Source organism: Gekko japonicus, unplaced genomic scaffold, assembly GCF_001447785.1.
Source record: "Gekko japonicus isolate JY-2015 unplaced genomic scaffold, Gekko_japonicus_V1.1 scaffold552, whole genome shotgun sequence".
NCBI lineage: Eukaryota > Metazoa > Chordata > Lepidosauria > Squamata > Gekkonidae > Gekko > Gekko japonicus.
In genome coordinates, this window is record NW_015167552.1 from 654843 (window position 1) to 671413 (window position 16571).

The 16571-nt window shown below is 43.7% G+C and overlaps 1 protein-coding gene across 1 annotated transcript in view; it reads right to left on the reverse strand.

The window, feature by feature from the left end:
* RANBP17 (RAN binding protein 17) overlaps window positions 1–16571 on the reverse strand; it is a 306660-nt gene that overhangs the window by 140162 nt on the left and 149927 nt on the right. Inside the window, exon 15 of the mRNA XM_015413703.1 lies at window positions 5935–6008. Within this exon, the coding sequence (XP_015269189.1) occupies window positions 5935–6008 (74 nt within the window). The remainder of the gene's footprint in view (window positions 1–5934; window positions 6009–16571) is intronic.

Consider the following 16571-nt stretch of genomic DNA (forward strand, 5'->3'; position numbering starts at 1 on the left):
CAACAACAACAACAATTATTATTATTATTATTATTATTATTATTATTATTATTAATATTATTATTATTATTATTATTATCTCAGTGTCAAGTAGCAGCTGACTTATGGCAACCCCTACGAGGGGGTTCCAGGGCAAGAGACATTCAGAGGTGGTTTGCCATTGCCTGCCTCTGTGTAGCAACCCTGGGCTTCCTTGGTGGTCTCCCGTTCAAATACTGACCAGGTCCCATCGTGCTTAGCTTCCGAGATCTCACGAGAGTGGACTAGACTGTGCCACCCGAGTCAGGGTGAAGTGCTCTTATACTGCTTAGCAAAAACGTGCATGCATAAGCTTTCAGGATAAGTGGCAAGGAACAACCTGCAGCACAATAAGAAGAGGGGCAACCTAATGACAACTACTGTATTGGGATTATTACTGTGTGCTTGATTAATACATAAAATATAATAATAAACCCTGTAGAGTATTCATTTAAGTGGGGCACTGGAATATCAAATCACTTAACTCTATTTATTCATGGTCAAGTATCCACTTTCGCTGTATCTAACTAAGAGGCACACCTTGTAAACTAATGTGGAATTCAGTACGGAACAGATTGGTGTAAATATTTAGGCTTCCAGTTTTATGGTTTTAAGTGCTATAAAAACCAATAAAGTCTAAATACATGGAAGAGATTTAGAATGAAGTCCCTTATGCCTCCCCTCCTCACCAAGTTATTATCAGTTCTAAGCAGGGGCTTCGAGAATCTGCACATACTCCAGAGTATCTAGACGACAAATTCATCCCAATAACATCAAAAGAGATAGTTCACAGAGTATTCAAAACTTGAGAGCTTTCTGCCACACATTCATACGTGAGACTTGAAATTTGGCACTAACTGACGATAAATAAGATTTTTACCTGTACAAGGGTGACTCTTCCATTCACCTGAAACTGTCCAACTGGGAAAAATCCACACACATTCCGGACAATATATGTGCAGATTCAGCTAACTTTTTAAAGTCATGAGATCTCACTCTCAGAAGGGAAGTGTCGTGTGATGAGTCATAAAAGTGTTCCTTATTCATTTTTAGGATTCACTTTATGGCCATTTCATGCCCAATAGGAAACACATATACAAAACACCCAGCGTGTACTTTTACTGCTAGAATACCAGTTAGTACCCTCACTGAGAGAACTGCCACGTGCACGTACACTCTTTCTACACAAAGGATGTCAGCATAGGAAGAGACACTACAACAGACTGAAAATAACGGGCAGAGCAATCCTGTGTCGTGCCAGTGCTGTGTCCCAAGGGGGATAGTTATGCAGCCGCCAAATGGGAGAACCAACACTGTTACCAGGCGCTGCTATGGCAGCATCCATGGCGATTCCGCCACAGCATTCTGTTTCAGTGTTGTTGCAAGGTGGGGGTGGGGTGATAGGGCAGGCAGGACTAATGGGAGACATCAGTCAAGGAGGTCAAACCAAGCTTCTGTCACTGGCCGGGGCCTGAGAGGGGCAGGTCACAGGAGCCATGGTTTTCCTCTGCCGCCCTCCCCCTTAAAGAAATCAACTTCCGTTACAAGCCCTGACCACCTGTCAGAGGGGAGGGGGCATCACTCGTCAGCCCCGCAGGCACCCCATGGTGGCGTTCTGCACACAGAGCGCACAAGGCCCCAGATAGTGACAACAGACAAGAATGTGGATGTAAGGATGCCCCCCCCCCACTCACTGCTAGTTGTGGCATCCAGCAGGGTGCCATGCTGTCGAGGGCATCCCCATGCCAACTCATGTGCTGCCCCCACTGGAGGCACAACAGGAGGAGGGGCAGGGGTGTGTGGGATGCCCAGAGACATTCAGACAGGTCACCCAGCAGCTTCTCAATGTGCCCCTGTCCCTCACCCATGTGTCCTGTGCCAGTGTAATCTGCCCTTATGAGTTACACAGACATAGGGGTCAATTGGGTCCCTATTCCGATTTGGCCCCCCCTTCAGGATTGCTCTGTAAGTTCAAGTAATACAAAAATAAAGATTCAACTTTTCCCAGAACACATCATGTGAGTTAAGTTCACATGATGATCTCTGCTGCCAGCAGACTGTCATGAGTCAGCCAAGGCTCAGCAATAGCGAGGACTCCTCAGGAGAAGAGTAGCCCCGTGTAGCCAGCCTTGAGTTAAGTTAACGGAAGCTGACCAGCAGGAAAATAAGCTGCGGGCTAGTCAGGATTCACAGCCAACAGCTGGTGCAGAACCACCAACACTCTACAGCCCTTATTCAGCAGGTTAACTTCAGTTGGCCACTTCCAGCCCAACAGTATCAACTACAGTCTTAGAGCACCATAGAGGGAGACTGAGAACAGAGCTACAAGCAAGATGGCAAGGTGCACACCTCCTGGCCCGATGCCAACCACTTGCTGATAACGAAGATGAGTAGTTGCAGGAGTGCTTCTAAGTAACTGGTTGCGATCATGACCCTTACATGTAGGGCTATAAAAACTACCAAGAGAGGCTGTTAGGCATGAATGCAACATGTACAACAGATGCTACCAACTCTGCCTTGCCTGACTTCTGGACTTCTGACCTTAGACTGAACGACCCTGCTTTGCCTGACTTCTGTATCCCTAACCTTAGACTGAACAACTCTGCGCTGCCTGACTTCTGGCCTCTGATACTCAGAGCCTTCAAGACAGTATGCAGACCCTTCTCCACTGCCTGCTCATAAGCAACACCGTCAGCCATGAGGGCTCAGACATGCTTCCGAGTGGGACCAAAGGAATCATTCCAGTGTTTCAAAGTGGACATCTCCATCCAGATGGCATGTCCCAGGGCAGACACCCATTCCGCAAACATGCGCCAGAAGGCATGGTGGCAGGAGGTGGTGGAGCTGTTTCTGGTGATGGCAAGGACAATGCTCACATGCTCCATCAAAAACACGCACTGCAGTGCTTTCTCAGACTCTGTCCAGTTTGGCTGGTGATGGCTGTTCCTGCCACTAGATGCTGCAGCGACCATGCCACCCACACATAGGGGAATGTGGAGGCGAGCCATCCCTTTATTGGAAGACATCTATTCCCTCACCCTGCCCCACCCCTCCCTTACTCCTTGTTGGGCCATGCCAGTGCACTAGGACCAGTTTTACCCCCCCCCCCGGCTGCTCTGGAAGAGACCACCCATGCCATATCCCCCATGGAATTTGTTGCTGGTGCGACTTTGTGCCTGCTTTTGGGGGGGTGGGGTGTCCCTATGCTGAAAACGCTTTGGAAGCTGCCTAACTGCCGCCGTGCCCCCTGGAATGCCCACATCTATGCCACTGGCAGGGTTTGTGCTGTTATTCCACTGGTATGTGGCTGCGGGACTCCTGCGCTGGTGGTACTCAGCAGTGCAGCAGCACTAGTGTCCTGTGCCAGTGTAATCTGCCCTTATGCCAGTGTAACTTTGAGTTACACAGGCATAGGGGTCAGGCGGGTCTCTATTCCAATCCCCCCCCCCATTGCTCTGTAAATTCAAGTAATACGAAAACAAAGATTCCACTTTCCCCAGAACACAAACTCTCTTCTCTTCCCTTGTTGCTATTTATCTTCCAAAGAGAGATTTGGACCGATCTACCTGGAAAGTGTACCTGCTCCCATATGAACCTGCACAGGCATTACATCCAATTAAGTGGATGACCATGACAGCCTGTGTGTGGAAGTTAGAGTGTTGAACTATGATCTGGGCAATTCAGGTTTGAATCCCCGTTTTGCCACGGAAGCCGGCAGAGCAACCACAGATCAGATACAAACACTCATCCTGACCTACCTCACAGGGTGGGGATGAAATGGAGGAGAGGAGAACAATGTGAGCCAGTCTGGGTCCCCACTGGGGAGAAAGGTGTGGTATAAATGAAGTAAATAAATAAAAGTGAAAGACAGGGCATTTTGGGTTGTGGCATCACACTTATGGAACACTTGTCCACTTCACCTGGCCCCAAGACTGATGGACGGTCAGCACCAGGCTAAGATATTTTTATTTGGCCAGGCATTTTCAACCTCAGGATGTCCCCACACGGGTGTTTCATTGTGCTGATTGTTTAATTGTTTTAGTTGCTGTTATTAGGTAAATTCTGTTTTATTGATGTTTTTTCTACTAACTTTTTTTTTTTTTTTTGCTAGAGCTTTTAAGTTTATATTGCATTTCTACACTTGGGAACAGCCCCATACAATTTCAGGAAGTTAGCAGCACATAAATACTTTAAATAAGTTCAGCAAGATCTTGCTGCAGCAAGACAGCGAAATACTTTGCACTGTTATCATGACTGGCATTTAAAAAGGGAAATATAAAACTGCTCTCTTCCACTCAGTTCATCATCTGCTTGCCACTTACAAGCAGCATCCTTGAAGAGTCAGGGGAAAAAAACCCCCTCTCATTCTTTATTCAAGAGTTTGCACTGATGCTTGGAAATTGTGGTCCATGAGAGGAGGAAGGCACTGGCCCATTCTGCATCTAGCATTCACTCTGTGGTTTTACCAAACCCACACTGGAACAGAAAAAGATACGGCTCAAAACAGCATTCAAATACCCCGGGCAAACACCGTACAGACTGCAGAGTCACCCCTCAACGGCCATAAAACAGCCATAAATCTATGCAGACAGTACCATAAAACTGAGAGACCAAAGGTAGTGAAACTGGCATGGAGTGTGTGGACGCTACCATAAAATCCGACAATCAATACAGTGTAAGTGGCATGCAATGCAGAGTGGAATTTCTTTTCCAGGTGGGTTTGGTAAACTTGGTGGAATGAGCTCCCAGGAGAGATCCAGGCCCTGCGGGACCTTGTACAGTTCCGCAGGGCCTGTAAAAAGGAGCTCTTCCACCAGGTTTTCGAGTAGGAGCCGCCACCACCACTATTCCATCAACGCCTCTCCATCACCGCACTCTACCACCGTGGGTGCGGGTCGTTCCTAGCGGATGACAGGGTTGTGGGGACATATATCGCTGTTGTGGTTCAGTTATAACATCTTTAGAACACCACCTTGGTTGTATGATTCAGAGTGAGTATTTGGAGCACCAATTTTATTTTTACCAATTTTAATTAATTGTAGTACTCTGTATTATTGTATTTTATATTGTTTTATTGTTATAATCTGGCATTTTATGCCCTTGTTAGCCGCCCTGGGCCTTCGGGGAGGGCGGGATATAAATCCAAAGAATAAATAAAATAAAATAGATGCAGAACGGGCCAGTGTCATCCAGCCTTGCCCCATGACTGGCTGAGTGCAAGTGCTCATTTATCAATGTACCAGTCGGCAGTGTGGTCTCCTAGGGGAGGAGGGCACTTTAACAAGCTGCTTTAGCTACAGTATCAGAGTCGACAGTGAGATGATTGGCAGCTGTCAAGCAAGAAGCGGTGCCTTATCAGCATGATGTGGCTGCTGTAGTTTCCTCCACGAGTGTAAGAGCAGCATCCTGATCCCATTGAACTCAAGTGAAAGCAATTCAAAGCAGCGGTGACTCAGGAATGGATCAGGAAGGAGACAGTAGAGGACTACTCGATCCTGTATGTTCTCAGCATGCACTAACAACAACAAAAGGCCGATGTTTGGTGCAAGGAACATTCCTGACCACAAAGATATAAAAGCCACATAAACTTGAAATGTATCTCACTATAAATTGCATCCTGATTATAAATCTGAGAGTGTGGGTGCCGGTCTGGGCTGAGGAAATCTTAAGTTATAAGAGCATTATTTGCAAATTTTGTAGCACCTGTAATTACATATAAAAGGGGGGGGGGGAAATAGCCATGAGGCCAAGGGAGAGAAGATGGCAAATATGGAATATCAACTGTAAACATATATCACAAATCTTTTAAAACCAAGAGATCATTAGCACCATTTAAATTAAATTCAGTGTTTAAATTTAACTTGGAAGACAAACACACAAACCACAACAGAAGACAGTTCAGGCATAAAAACTTACATTTTTGCCATAAATGTTTCCAGAACTTGGTTGTCATCTGTTATACCCAAAACTTCAGACATTCGGGCATAAACCTACAAAAAAAAATCAACAGTGGCATCTTAATGACTTGCTACAGTTATCATAACATTTATTATTCTATACACAAAAAAAAGTATAAGGAATAGGGTTGCCAACTCCAGATTGAAAATGTCATGGACCAGCCAGGGCTCGGTGACAGTGAGGACTCCTCAGAGGAGGAAGGGCCCTGTGTAGCTAGTCCAGAGTCAACAGAAACTGACCACCAGGACAATGAGATGCCGGCATGCTTGGACTTGCAAGCCTGGTTCAGAATCACCTCCAGCTTCCAGCTCTAATTCAACAGGTGAAAGTCAGTTGCCTACCCCCAGCCCTCCAGGATCACCTGCACCATTGGAATGCTGCAGAAGAAGGCTGAGAACAGATTTACAGGCTAGGCGGCAAAATGCTGACAGTGGAGATTAATCTTTCCAGGATTGTTCCTGAGAAGCTGACTGTATACATGACATCTTGGTGTCCAGCTATAAAGCCTCCCAAGAGACAATTTTAGGAGTGAACACAACACATGCATCAGATGCTGAACTGCCAACACTGTCTTGATTTATTCCTGGAAACGTGACCTTGGACTGAACAACATTGGACTTCTGAAACCTCCTCTGGCCTTGCTATCTTTGGAAATTTGAGAGATGCTGTAACCTGCCACCAGAAGCCAGCAAGCCGGCCAGTACAGGGAAATTCCTGGAGATTTAGGGGTGGACACTGGGAATGGCAGAGTTTGGGGAGGGGAGTGACTTCAGCAGGGTATAATGCCATAGAATCCACCCTCCAGAGCAGCCACATTCTCCGTGGGAACTGATCTCTGCAGTGTGGAGATAAGTTGTAATTCCAAGTGATATCCAGGCCTCACCTGGAAGTTGGCAACATTAATAAGCACATTGGGATTTCCCCCCCCTTATCCTACAGTTCTACTGTTTACACTAAAAATGTATTACATTTAAAGGCTTAAACCATGGGCTGATAGTTCACACAGAGAGTTTGGTGAAACATCTGTTTACTGACATAATTAAAGAAGTTCCAAGACAGGCACCCATTATAATCTGTTACAGCAAATAAAGCAGAAGTCCAATGGCACCTTAAAGACTAACAACTTCTATTCAAGAATGAGCTGTCATGACTCATGAAAGGTCATGCTGGGATAAGGATGTAAGTTTTTAAAATGCTCTTGGACTTCTGCTTTATGACTGAGAAGGCCCGTCATTTTCTTTCCAGCAGCATATGGTGATGACAAGCAAAGTGAAATGATTGGAAGAAAACTACAAACATGCACATATGTGTTTACCCAGAAGCATGTATCAGTTAGTTCAGATTTACTTCCAGTATTACATCCTTAATGGCACAAATACATAGTTCGTGGGGGGGGGGGGGAAGCATATGAATGGCATGTTCTCGAACCTAATTGCCCAGTTTCCTTTGATGTGCTATCCTTCATGTCCTCCACCAACACCTCACCCAACCTGAACACTAAAAACCACTAAAATACACTGGTTTGCAATGATGTGAGAAGGTCTAGTTGGATTTACCTCTGAGAATATCAAAACAAACAAACAAAACAAAATACTCCCTCATGCTATCAAGTATATTCTCAATTTTTAGACCCACTGTTCCATCTGAGAAATTAAAACTTTCAGAAACCACAAATTTGTATATTTTACACAAGCTCTACTAAGGAAGATTTCCTCTTCCTTTATTCTTGGGGATATGTAATAGTATTTTTCCATCTGATAAACCAGTTCTGGTTTCTGTATTACTGTTATTACTGCTATTACTGCTATTACTGTTATTACTGTATTACAGTTACTGGTTCCTGTATTAAGTGTTTATTTGGGTGCCATGATGCCACAGGAGTCTGAGCTCAGGAGTGTGGAATGTAAAATATTTAATATAAATTAATAAATAACTCTTTCAAAAATATTATAGGGTTTTAAATAGATTCAATTGGGTAGCTGTGTAGGTCTGAAACAACAGAACAAAGTTTGAGCCCAGTGTCAAATTTAAAACCAACGAAGTATAATTTTGGATATAAGCTTCCGTGTGCATGCAAGAGTATACATACAACAAATTACGATGTCATATTTTAGTATTTACTTTATTTATCCCCCTCTTTCTTCATGGAGCTCTCAGGGTGGTGTACATAGTGCTCCCCTCATCATAACAACCCTGCGAGGTAGGTTAGGCTGAGCCAGGATTTCTAGCACCAGGTCACTCAGTGAGCTTCACTGTTGAGGGGATCTGAGATAGGAATTTGCCTACTCCTAACTCTATAGAAGAAGGAGGAGGAGGAGGAGGAGATTGGATTTATACCCCGCCCTTCACTTGGAGTCTCAGAGCGGCTTACAAACTCCTTTCCCTTCCTCTCCCCACAACAGACACCCTGTGAGGTGGGTGGGGCTGAGAGAACTCTGACACAAACTGCTCTTTTTAAAGGACAGCTGTGCCAGAGCTTGTGACTGACCCAAGGTCACATCAGCAGGTGCAAGTGGAGGAGTGGGGAATCAAACCCGGTTCTCGCAGATTAGAGTCCGCACACTTAACCACTACACCAAGCTGGCTAGATCACACTAGCTTGTAGTACTGTCAGACTTCAAATTGCCATTCAATTCTTCACTGAGCAGAAACTGGAAATGCAGGAGAATATGGGTTTTTAAAATAATAAATACATTATTAAAATAAATAAAAATAACTTTACTGGAACACAAGTAAGAGGTCGTTATGGGTAGGGATGGGCACAAACCGGAAAATTCCAGTTTAGTTCAGGGTGTACCCAAACTGAACCACGAACCATGCAAAAAATGCCCAAACTGAACCAGCTGGTTTGGGCTGCCTTTCTCCCGGCAGTAAAAGGGGGGGGGGGAGTGCCCAAGAAGAGTTAAATGGCTGCATCCATTTCACTTCAAGATAGGGGGAGAACAAAATGGAGGGGGTTAATGGCTCACAGCCCTTTAAACCTAACAGCTGATGGACTGACCCACTCAGCTGTTAGGTTTAAAGCCATTAAACCCCTCCGTTTTGCTTCCCCCCACTCGGAAGGGGGGGGGAATGAGAGGGATTGTTGAAATGGCTTGCATCTATTTCAGCCTAACAGCTGATGGTCACACCGCCATTTCAGCGATCCCTCTCATTCCCCACTTCCCAAGATGAGCTGCATGAACCTCCTGATAATCATGTGGAGGGTTGTGAAAGGGTTGTTGAGGTTAGATGGCATGTACCTCGCTTCGCAAAACACAACCTGGGCAATTTCATCACAAAATTAGGTTTGTGACAAGGTTCGTGCCCATCCCTAATTATGAGTACAATAGCCAGAACAGGAGCATCCCATGAGTGTGTACTTTCTACTATTTGCTGGAATTAACACACAATAATGTTGAACAGGACGGACGGTAATTCTTAGAATCATACTTAAGATTTCACTTTGGAAAGTGCCCCACATAACTTGTTAAATAAACATTAAGTAATAATAATTTTGTCTTTCTATTGCATGCATTCAGAAAAGTTCCAGATTTGCTTGCATTCAAAGAAGTTCCAGATTTGCTATCTGGAGCTAATTTCACAGTCCTTATATGCAAGATAAACTTGACACGGCTTCAAAATAACAGAGAAGTCATCAAGAGGAAGAGAAAGGTTTGCCTTGTCTAACAATAGATAAGAATTAAGTACAGTTTTCTTTTTTCTTTTTCTTTTTTTGACTTGCCCAGATTGGGCAAAGTTTATTATTATTTTTTAACAAGTTACATAGAAAAGAGCCATACATTTTAAAATAGCAAGCTGAATATCTCGCTCACATAATCATATTTGCATACAGCTTCCCATTTCCCCCCCTTGTTTTATTTTGTATTCAATAACATACACTATTAAACCAAGTATCTATTCCCTTTGTAAAACCAATTCATCAATATTCTACTTGCTATATTTCATTTTATCAGTACTATACTATTATTATTCTATTTCTATTTTATGTCAATATAAAACAACAGAAAAGAAACAGTCATAACTTATCAGTTTAACTATGCTAAAGAAAGCATATATTTCTTCTAAATTAACAATCTAGTCCCTTTAAATATTCTTTCACATTTTTAACACTGTTAGTTTTCAAAATCCCATTAACTAGCAGGCCTAAACATAATATGTTATATTTTCCCTACAATCCAGCTCTCACACTGACAAAGCCATATAGCTTTCACCTTGTCCTGAAACATCTGGTCTTCTCTCTAAATAAGTAACCCTGCAATTCCTCTCTAAAAATTCAGACTGCCCATATCTTTTCCTCCTCCTTCAATTAGGACATTACATGTAAAGGTAAAGGTTCCCTTGCTCGAAAGCCAGTCAAATCCGACTCTAGAGTTGTGGTGCTCATCTCCGTTTCAAAGCCGAAGAGCCAGCGCTGTCTGAAGACGTTTCCGTGATCATGTGGCTGGCATGACTAAACACCAAGGCGCACGGAACGCTGTTACCTTCCCACTGAAGTGGTACCTATTTATCTACTTGCAATTTCTTGCTTTCGAACTGCTAGGTTGGCAGGAGCTGGAACTAGAGACGGGAGCTCACTCCGTCATGCGGCAACTCGGGTCTCGAACTGCTGAACTACTGACCTTCCACAGCCTGCAGTTCAGCATCTTAACCACTTGAGCCACTGCAGCTCCATGTACATGTACAGAGAATAAATTAAAGTCCATGTTTTATAGCTTTCATTAGTCAGTCAGGACAATGCAAAAGTTGGAGGTACTTTGCTTCAGGTTATATTCATAAATTAATTGGGTATCAAATAACAATGTAAATCAGGTGTAGAAACACATCATAGATAAACAGTTCTCAACAGCTTAAAAGTTCCAGTTTCAGTAGATCATTACCCCTTCAATCAATTAAAACCATACAGACTGTCAAAGAGTGCTACTTCCACTTGTCGTCTCTAAAATTTCAGACTGCCCATATCTTTAGCTTTCATTAATCATTCAAGATAATGTAGGGATTAAAATACTTTGCTTCAGATTATATTAATAAATCAATCGGATATCAAATAGTCATGTAAATCAGGTTCAAGAATTAAGTACAGTTTTCATACCAAATTTGGCCCGATAAAAATATTTCACCTTAACTGTTAAGCACTCCTCTATTCTTGTGATGGATTCTGCAGCAGCTGTTCCTACTAAAATACCACCATATATATTATACGGTCTTCTAAAATTATTGCATAACACAAATCAGTGTCCATGATCCAAACAAAAACCAGATGGTAAAAAAGAACAAGAGAAAATGTACTATAGTAGTGTTTTGCCCTATTGTCAATTAGCATTCAGATCAGGGTTTAACAAATAAAAACACTGGAAGAGCCGTCACACTTAAAGAGCATTCCTTTAATCCACAGTTATCCTTATAGCTCTTACTACTCCTTTTATCATGCATTAGCTTTGATTCCTATTATCCCATCAAGATCTGTGTCAACACTCGTCCCAGGAGATTTCCCTCAACTGCTACAATCTGACAGCAAAGCTTGAGTGCTAAACAGGATCATTACCTCTTAAATCTACTTATCTGAATCACTGAATAAGTAAATTGAAAAGCTCATTAACAGCAACAATCTGATTTGTTTTAACATGTGACAGAGTCGTTTTAGGTAGCTGTATATGGATAACATGATGGCGAGACTCCGCCGTACGCAAAGGTAAAAGTCCTTCGAATTAAAATGGCTATCAAAGACAGCGAAAGCTTGGGATGTTCTAAATCTTATTCCATTTTGCACAAGACATTTTTAGAACAGTTTGATTCTCCTATACTATACCTACTGTATTCAAAATATACACTCAATACCGTATGATTGTTTTTGCACATATAGATGTGAAGTATAGTATTGGGAATTGTGCCTGCTTGCTCAACCCCTCCTTGCTGCCAATGTCCCCACAATGGAAGTCCTATCTGTACAAGTATCTATTATATTCGTACACTCCAACACAAAGAAACTGCCTTGGGAACATGGAAGATGAAAGGTAAAGTGTGTGTTCAGTCACCACCAACTCATGACAACCTCATGAAGTTCCACCTTGTGGGGTTTACAAGGCAAGAGCTGAGCAGACATGGTTTGCCAATGTCTTCTTCTGTGGTTTTCCATCCAAGTACCAACCCAGCCTAGCTTCTAAGATCTGACAAGACTGGGCTAGTCTAGGCCATTAGGGCTGTTACAACATGGAAGACTGTTCTTGTTGTTCAGTCGCACAGTCGAGTCCAACTGTTCGCGACCCCATGGACCACATCATGCCAGGCCCTCCTGTCCTCCGTCGTTTGTTCAACTTCATCAGAGGTCATTTCGGAGGGGATCACGGGGGATTGCAGTTCCCCCGGGTGAGGTACGGGGGTGGGGCACACGATGAAGCCCCGCCCCTGCTTCCGGCCGCCCCGCTTCCGGCCCTCATTCAGCCAGGAGGAGGCAGGAGAAGAGGGAGGGTAAGTTGCTTCCTCCCTGCCTCTCCCCACCCCTGCCTGCCTGGGGCCAGGGAGGGCCTCATCCATGGCCCATCGCTACCCGTTTACTACCGGGTTTTCCCCGGTGTCTTTTAACTCCGCTTCTGCTGTGAAGCAGAACGGGTTGCCGACGGCTGCGGGGCGCCTCCCAGATGTTGTTGTCTGATCACGCCCCATATTTGTTGCATCGATAAACACTGTCTAACCATCTCATCCTTTGCTGTCCCTTTCTTCTTTTACCTTCAGTCTTTCCCAGCATCAGGGTCTTCTCCAGCTCCCTTCTCATTTGGTGGCCAAAGATACAGGTCATGAATTTGGCAACCATACACACAGTCCTCCTGCACAGATGGGACTTCAAACACAGGAATAACTGGCCCAATTGGGGATGATGTTACCCTAATAAATTTAATAGATCATTGGTGGATAGTGAAAGACTCCAACAGCTGCCTCAAGGAAGCATCTACCCCATCTCACTTTACTGATGGGGTACTGATACTGAACATACTTAAAAATAAATCTCCAGACTAACATATTCCTTTCTAAAAATTATTTTTGCATCCACTCTTTTCCACCCAGTTCCTCTGATTATTTTTAGATTATGGGGGCTTGGGGAAAGAGAACAATCTATTCTTATTGCTGAAGTAATCAAAAGGTTATTTGCTACCACATGAAGAAAAGGAGAAACGGAGATGTTACATACAACTTCAGAGACAAAATTGTAAAAGCCGGTGTATTTCAATTTAATTATGGGTCAAGAAAACATGTTATGACCATTATAGAAATTAAAGTTTCACTACTACATCGTTCATATAAACCTTTGCCCCCCAGATACGTTTAGTTTAGAAACAGAAGCTAATTGTGTCAATCCTTAAAATGTGATCCGTATTATAAAACTGGGAAACTGAGAATGAGGGTTCCTAAAGGTTGTATGGATACATAATGACAGCCACAGAAATTCAATAACAGCTCTGTATGGAATGCACTCAGAATCACTGCATGAACAAATTAAACTAGAACAATGAATCCTTCACACTGTGCAAATAAGAAAAAACCAGAAAATTTTTGATTCTCTGTGCTTCATAGAGGTTGTAATAATGAGTTAAGATTTGGGGGTGGCAAAGCTTCATTCTGTTGTGGTGAAGTTATTGCCCGGAGGCCAGGCATAAATGTTTAAGATCCTACAACTTCTTGAACTTTCTTCAAGGCTTCGCTGCAGAAAATCAGCACTAATACAAAAACAACATTAAAGCATTTTGTCATCCAACAACTTAGGGTTACCAAATATTTACTCTTCCTAGCCAAACTAGGATGGTGGACAAGAGGAAGTTACGTCACCAGCCTAAGCCCTGAAACACGTTACCATGCACAGGACACAGTGAGGGAAACACACTAGTTCATGTTATGTAGTGTTATTCTTAAGAATGCTTTCCTTGCCACATTTTGTATTCATCTGTACAAAAGGCATAAACGCCTTGCCATTGGTGGAGCATGGCAGACGCAAGTGCAAACTGCTGCCTCTTCCAGCAAAAGGTCTGGGTCCTTGATTCACGCATTTCCCCAAGGGGGGAAAAATCCCTAGCAACTGAAGCATGCATGCACGATCTGTGTCAATGGGTCAAAAAAGGAGAAGCTGAAAAGTATAATGCCAGCATTTTGTCATTGCATCTCGCATTTCATATGAAAACTCCAAATCCTAGACCCATAAAAGCTCAATCGATGTTAATGAATGGCAGCAGCTGTTTGAGAACAGAATTCAGTGAGGGTTATTCTCCATTTCAACCATGTCAACCCGGAGAATGGCTGCCACCAGCACGGATGAAGGATTACGGGCACACAAAGAGGTGAAAGTCAGTCCTCCACAAATATCCTTGAGTTGTATGGGACAAAGAAAACAGGCCTCCATCTGAGATGGTCAAGAGAACACAGAACCTGCTTACTACTACAAAGACTGGGACCAACAGGGCAGTTTAAACTCTCACCCCACAGAATTCCCGAGTGCATGCCACTATTTTCTCCCTTGACTGGTTGCCGCTCACTCACAGGGAAATAAAATGCTGTTCGCTCATATGGAAATAAAGCGAAATGAAATAAAATACTGGAAGTCTGTCCACCATCAAAACTGCCAGCAACAGGGATTTCATGGGATTCCTCACCTCCATGTACCTTCAGAAGGGGGAGTGGAGGAATGTATTTCTGATACCTTACACTCCAAATAAAACACAGAAGAGAAGCTGGGTTCACTAGGATTTCCCAACTTTGTGTGGAGCTGCTGTCCTAGTTACAAATGGTCACAAATACTAACAAAGGACCCAGCAATTAAATATCAATACAAAATAACATATTGCTGAACAAGTTCTTTTTCTTAACAATACATTTCAAAGTTTTAATGATTTTGTTCCAATAGAAAAACTTCGTCAGGAGACCGAGGTCCCGAAATGACAAGAGCAAGAGGACGAACTTTCTCGAGCTGACTGTCCGTTTCGACCTTTGTCTTTGTCAAACATCCTATTAAAGATACATATTAAATTTTTGTAAATTCCTTCTCACTGCTGTTTTCCTACTATTAAGATTATGTATCTTTAATAGGACGTTTGACAAAGACAAAGGTCGAAACGGACAGTCAGCTCGAGAAAGTTCGTCCTCTTGCTCTTGTCATTTCGGGACCTCGGTCTAGTTACAAATGGAGCAAATATCAGTTGGGATTGTGTCTTCATTTGATAGGGGTTTTTGGGGGGGAGAGCAGAAGACGAGCAAGTTTTGGGGAAAGACCTACACTTTCCAGCTTTGGCCAACTTCATCCAAATTGAATAGCCCTTCAGTAGCTAATTTCCGCATTTCTGAAATATCACACTTCTGCACATTAGCATGGCCAAAGGACTGAAGAGCCACTCGTCTTTGCAGGGAGAGAGATGATCTCTGTGGCCACCCCTTGCTTGTGGCGTCCAAGGCTAAGCACAAAGAGCACGGCCTTTCTTCAAATGGCAGGCAGACGTTCCAACGTGCAGCTCTAATCCCTAGAGCCCCACAAACTCTCTACCCCATCAGCTGTGAGCCCAGAGCACAGGCTACAACACCGCTGCACACTGGCTTCACTTCCTCCCTACTTGAACTTGGATGGTTTACATTGAACCATGAATCATGAATATGATCTACTCCGACCTTTCTATAACAGCCATTCCATTCTTACTTTTTCCTATATAGAGATCACCCTTGTGGCTGACCTCCGCATTACCGCCGAAACCTTTATGTTTTGTTCGAAATGAACATTTGTCTACACATCATAAAAAGCGGAGCAGGAACTGACTCATCGGGCACTCCATGAAATTGCTGAGTGGTCGGGTTAGAACGGATAAAAGGAAGTACTTCTTCACCCAAAGAGTGATTAACACTTGGAATTCACTGCCACAGGAAGCGGTGGCGGCTACAAGCATGGACGGCTTCAAAAGGAAATTAGATAAGCATATGGAGCAGAGGTCCATCATTGGCTATTAGCCACAAGGTATAGATAGGGACTCTGGGGCAAGTGATGCTCTGTCATCTTGGTGCTTGGGGGGGGGGCCAACAGTGGGAGGGCTTCTAATGTCCTGGTCCCACTGGTGGACCTCCTGATGGCACTGGTATTTCTGGCCACTGTGTGATACAGAGTGTTGGACTGGATGGGCCTTTGGCCTGATCCAACATTGGCATCTCTTATGTTCTTATGAGTTGCCAAAAAGTAACCAGCATTTAAAGGAGAAAATGGTTTTAATCCTGGTCAGTGGAGTGCTTAGGAGATCCATCGTGCAGGTGTCCTCTCAGGACAGGAAACCTTGCAGATGGTTTGTCCAACCCAGCAAGCCTGACCCACATTCAGAAGTTTCTGCACGTGAACTGAGTATCTGATGCTGTCTCTCTCACATGCAGAAAGGACTCGGCAGGAAGAACTCCAGCAGGTGACACCTGGTGCGCCTGGCGTTTCTGTACCTTGAACACGCTGCCTAACAGACAGCCGTACGGTCCATTTTAAACAGAGCTCACTGGGCGGCCATGCACGTGTTTGTGATTTCAGGCAATCTCTTCCTCACCGATCATCTGCTTGGCAGGGAAGCCTTCATGCACAGACAACAAGC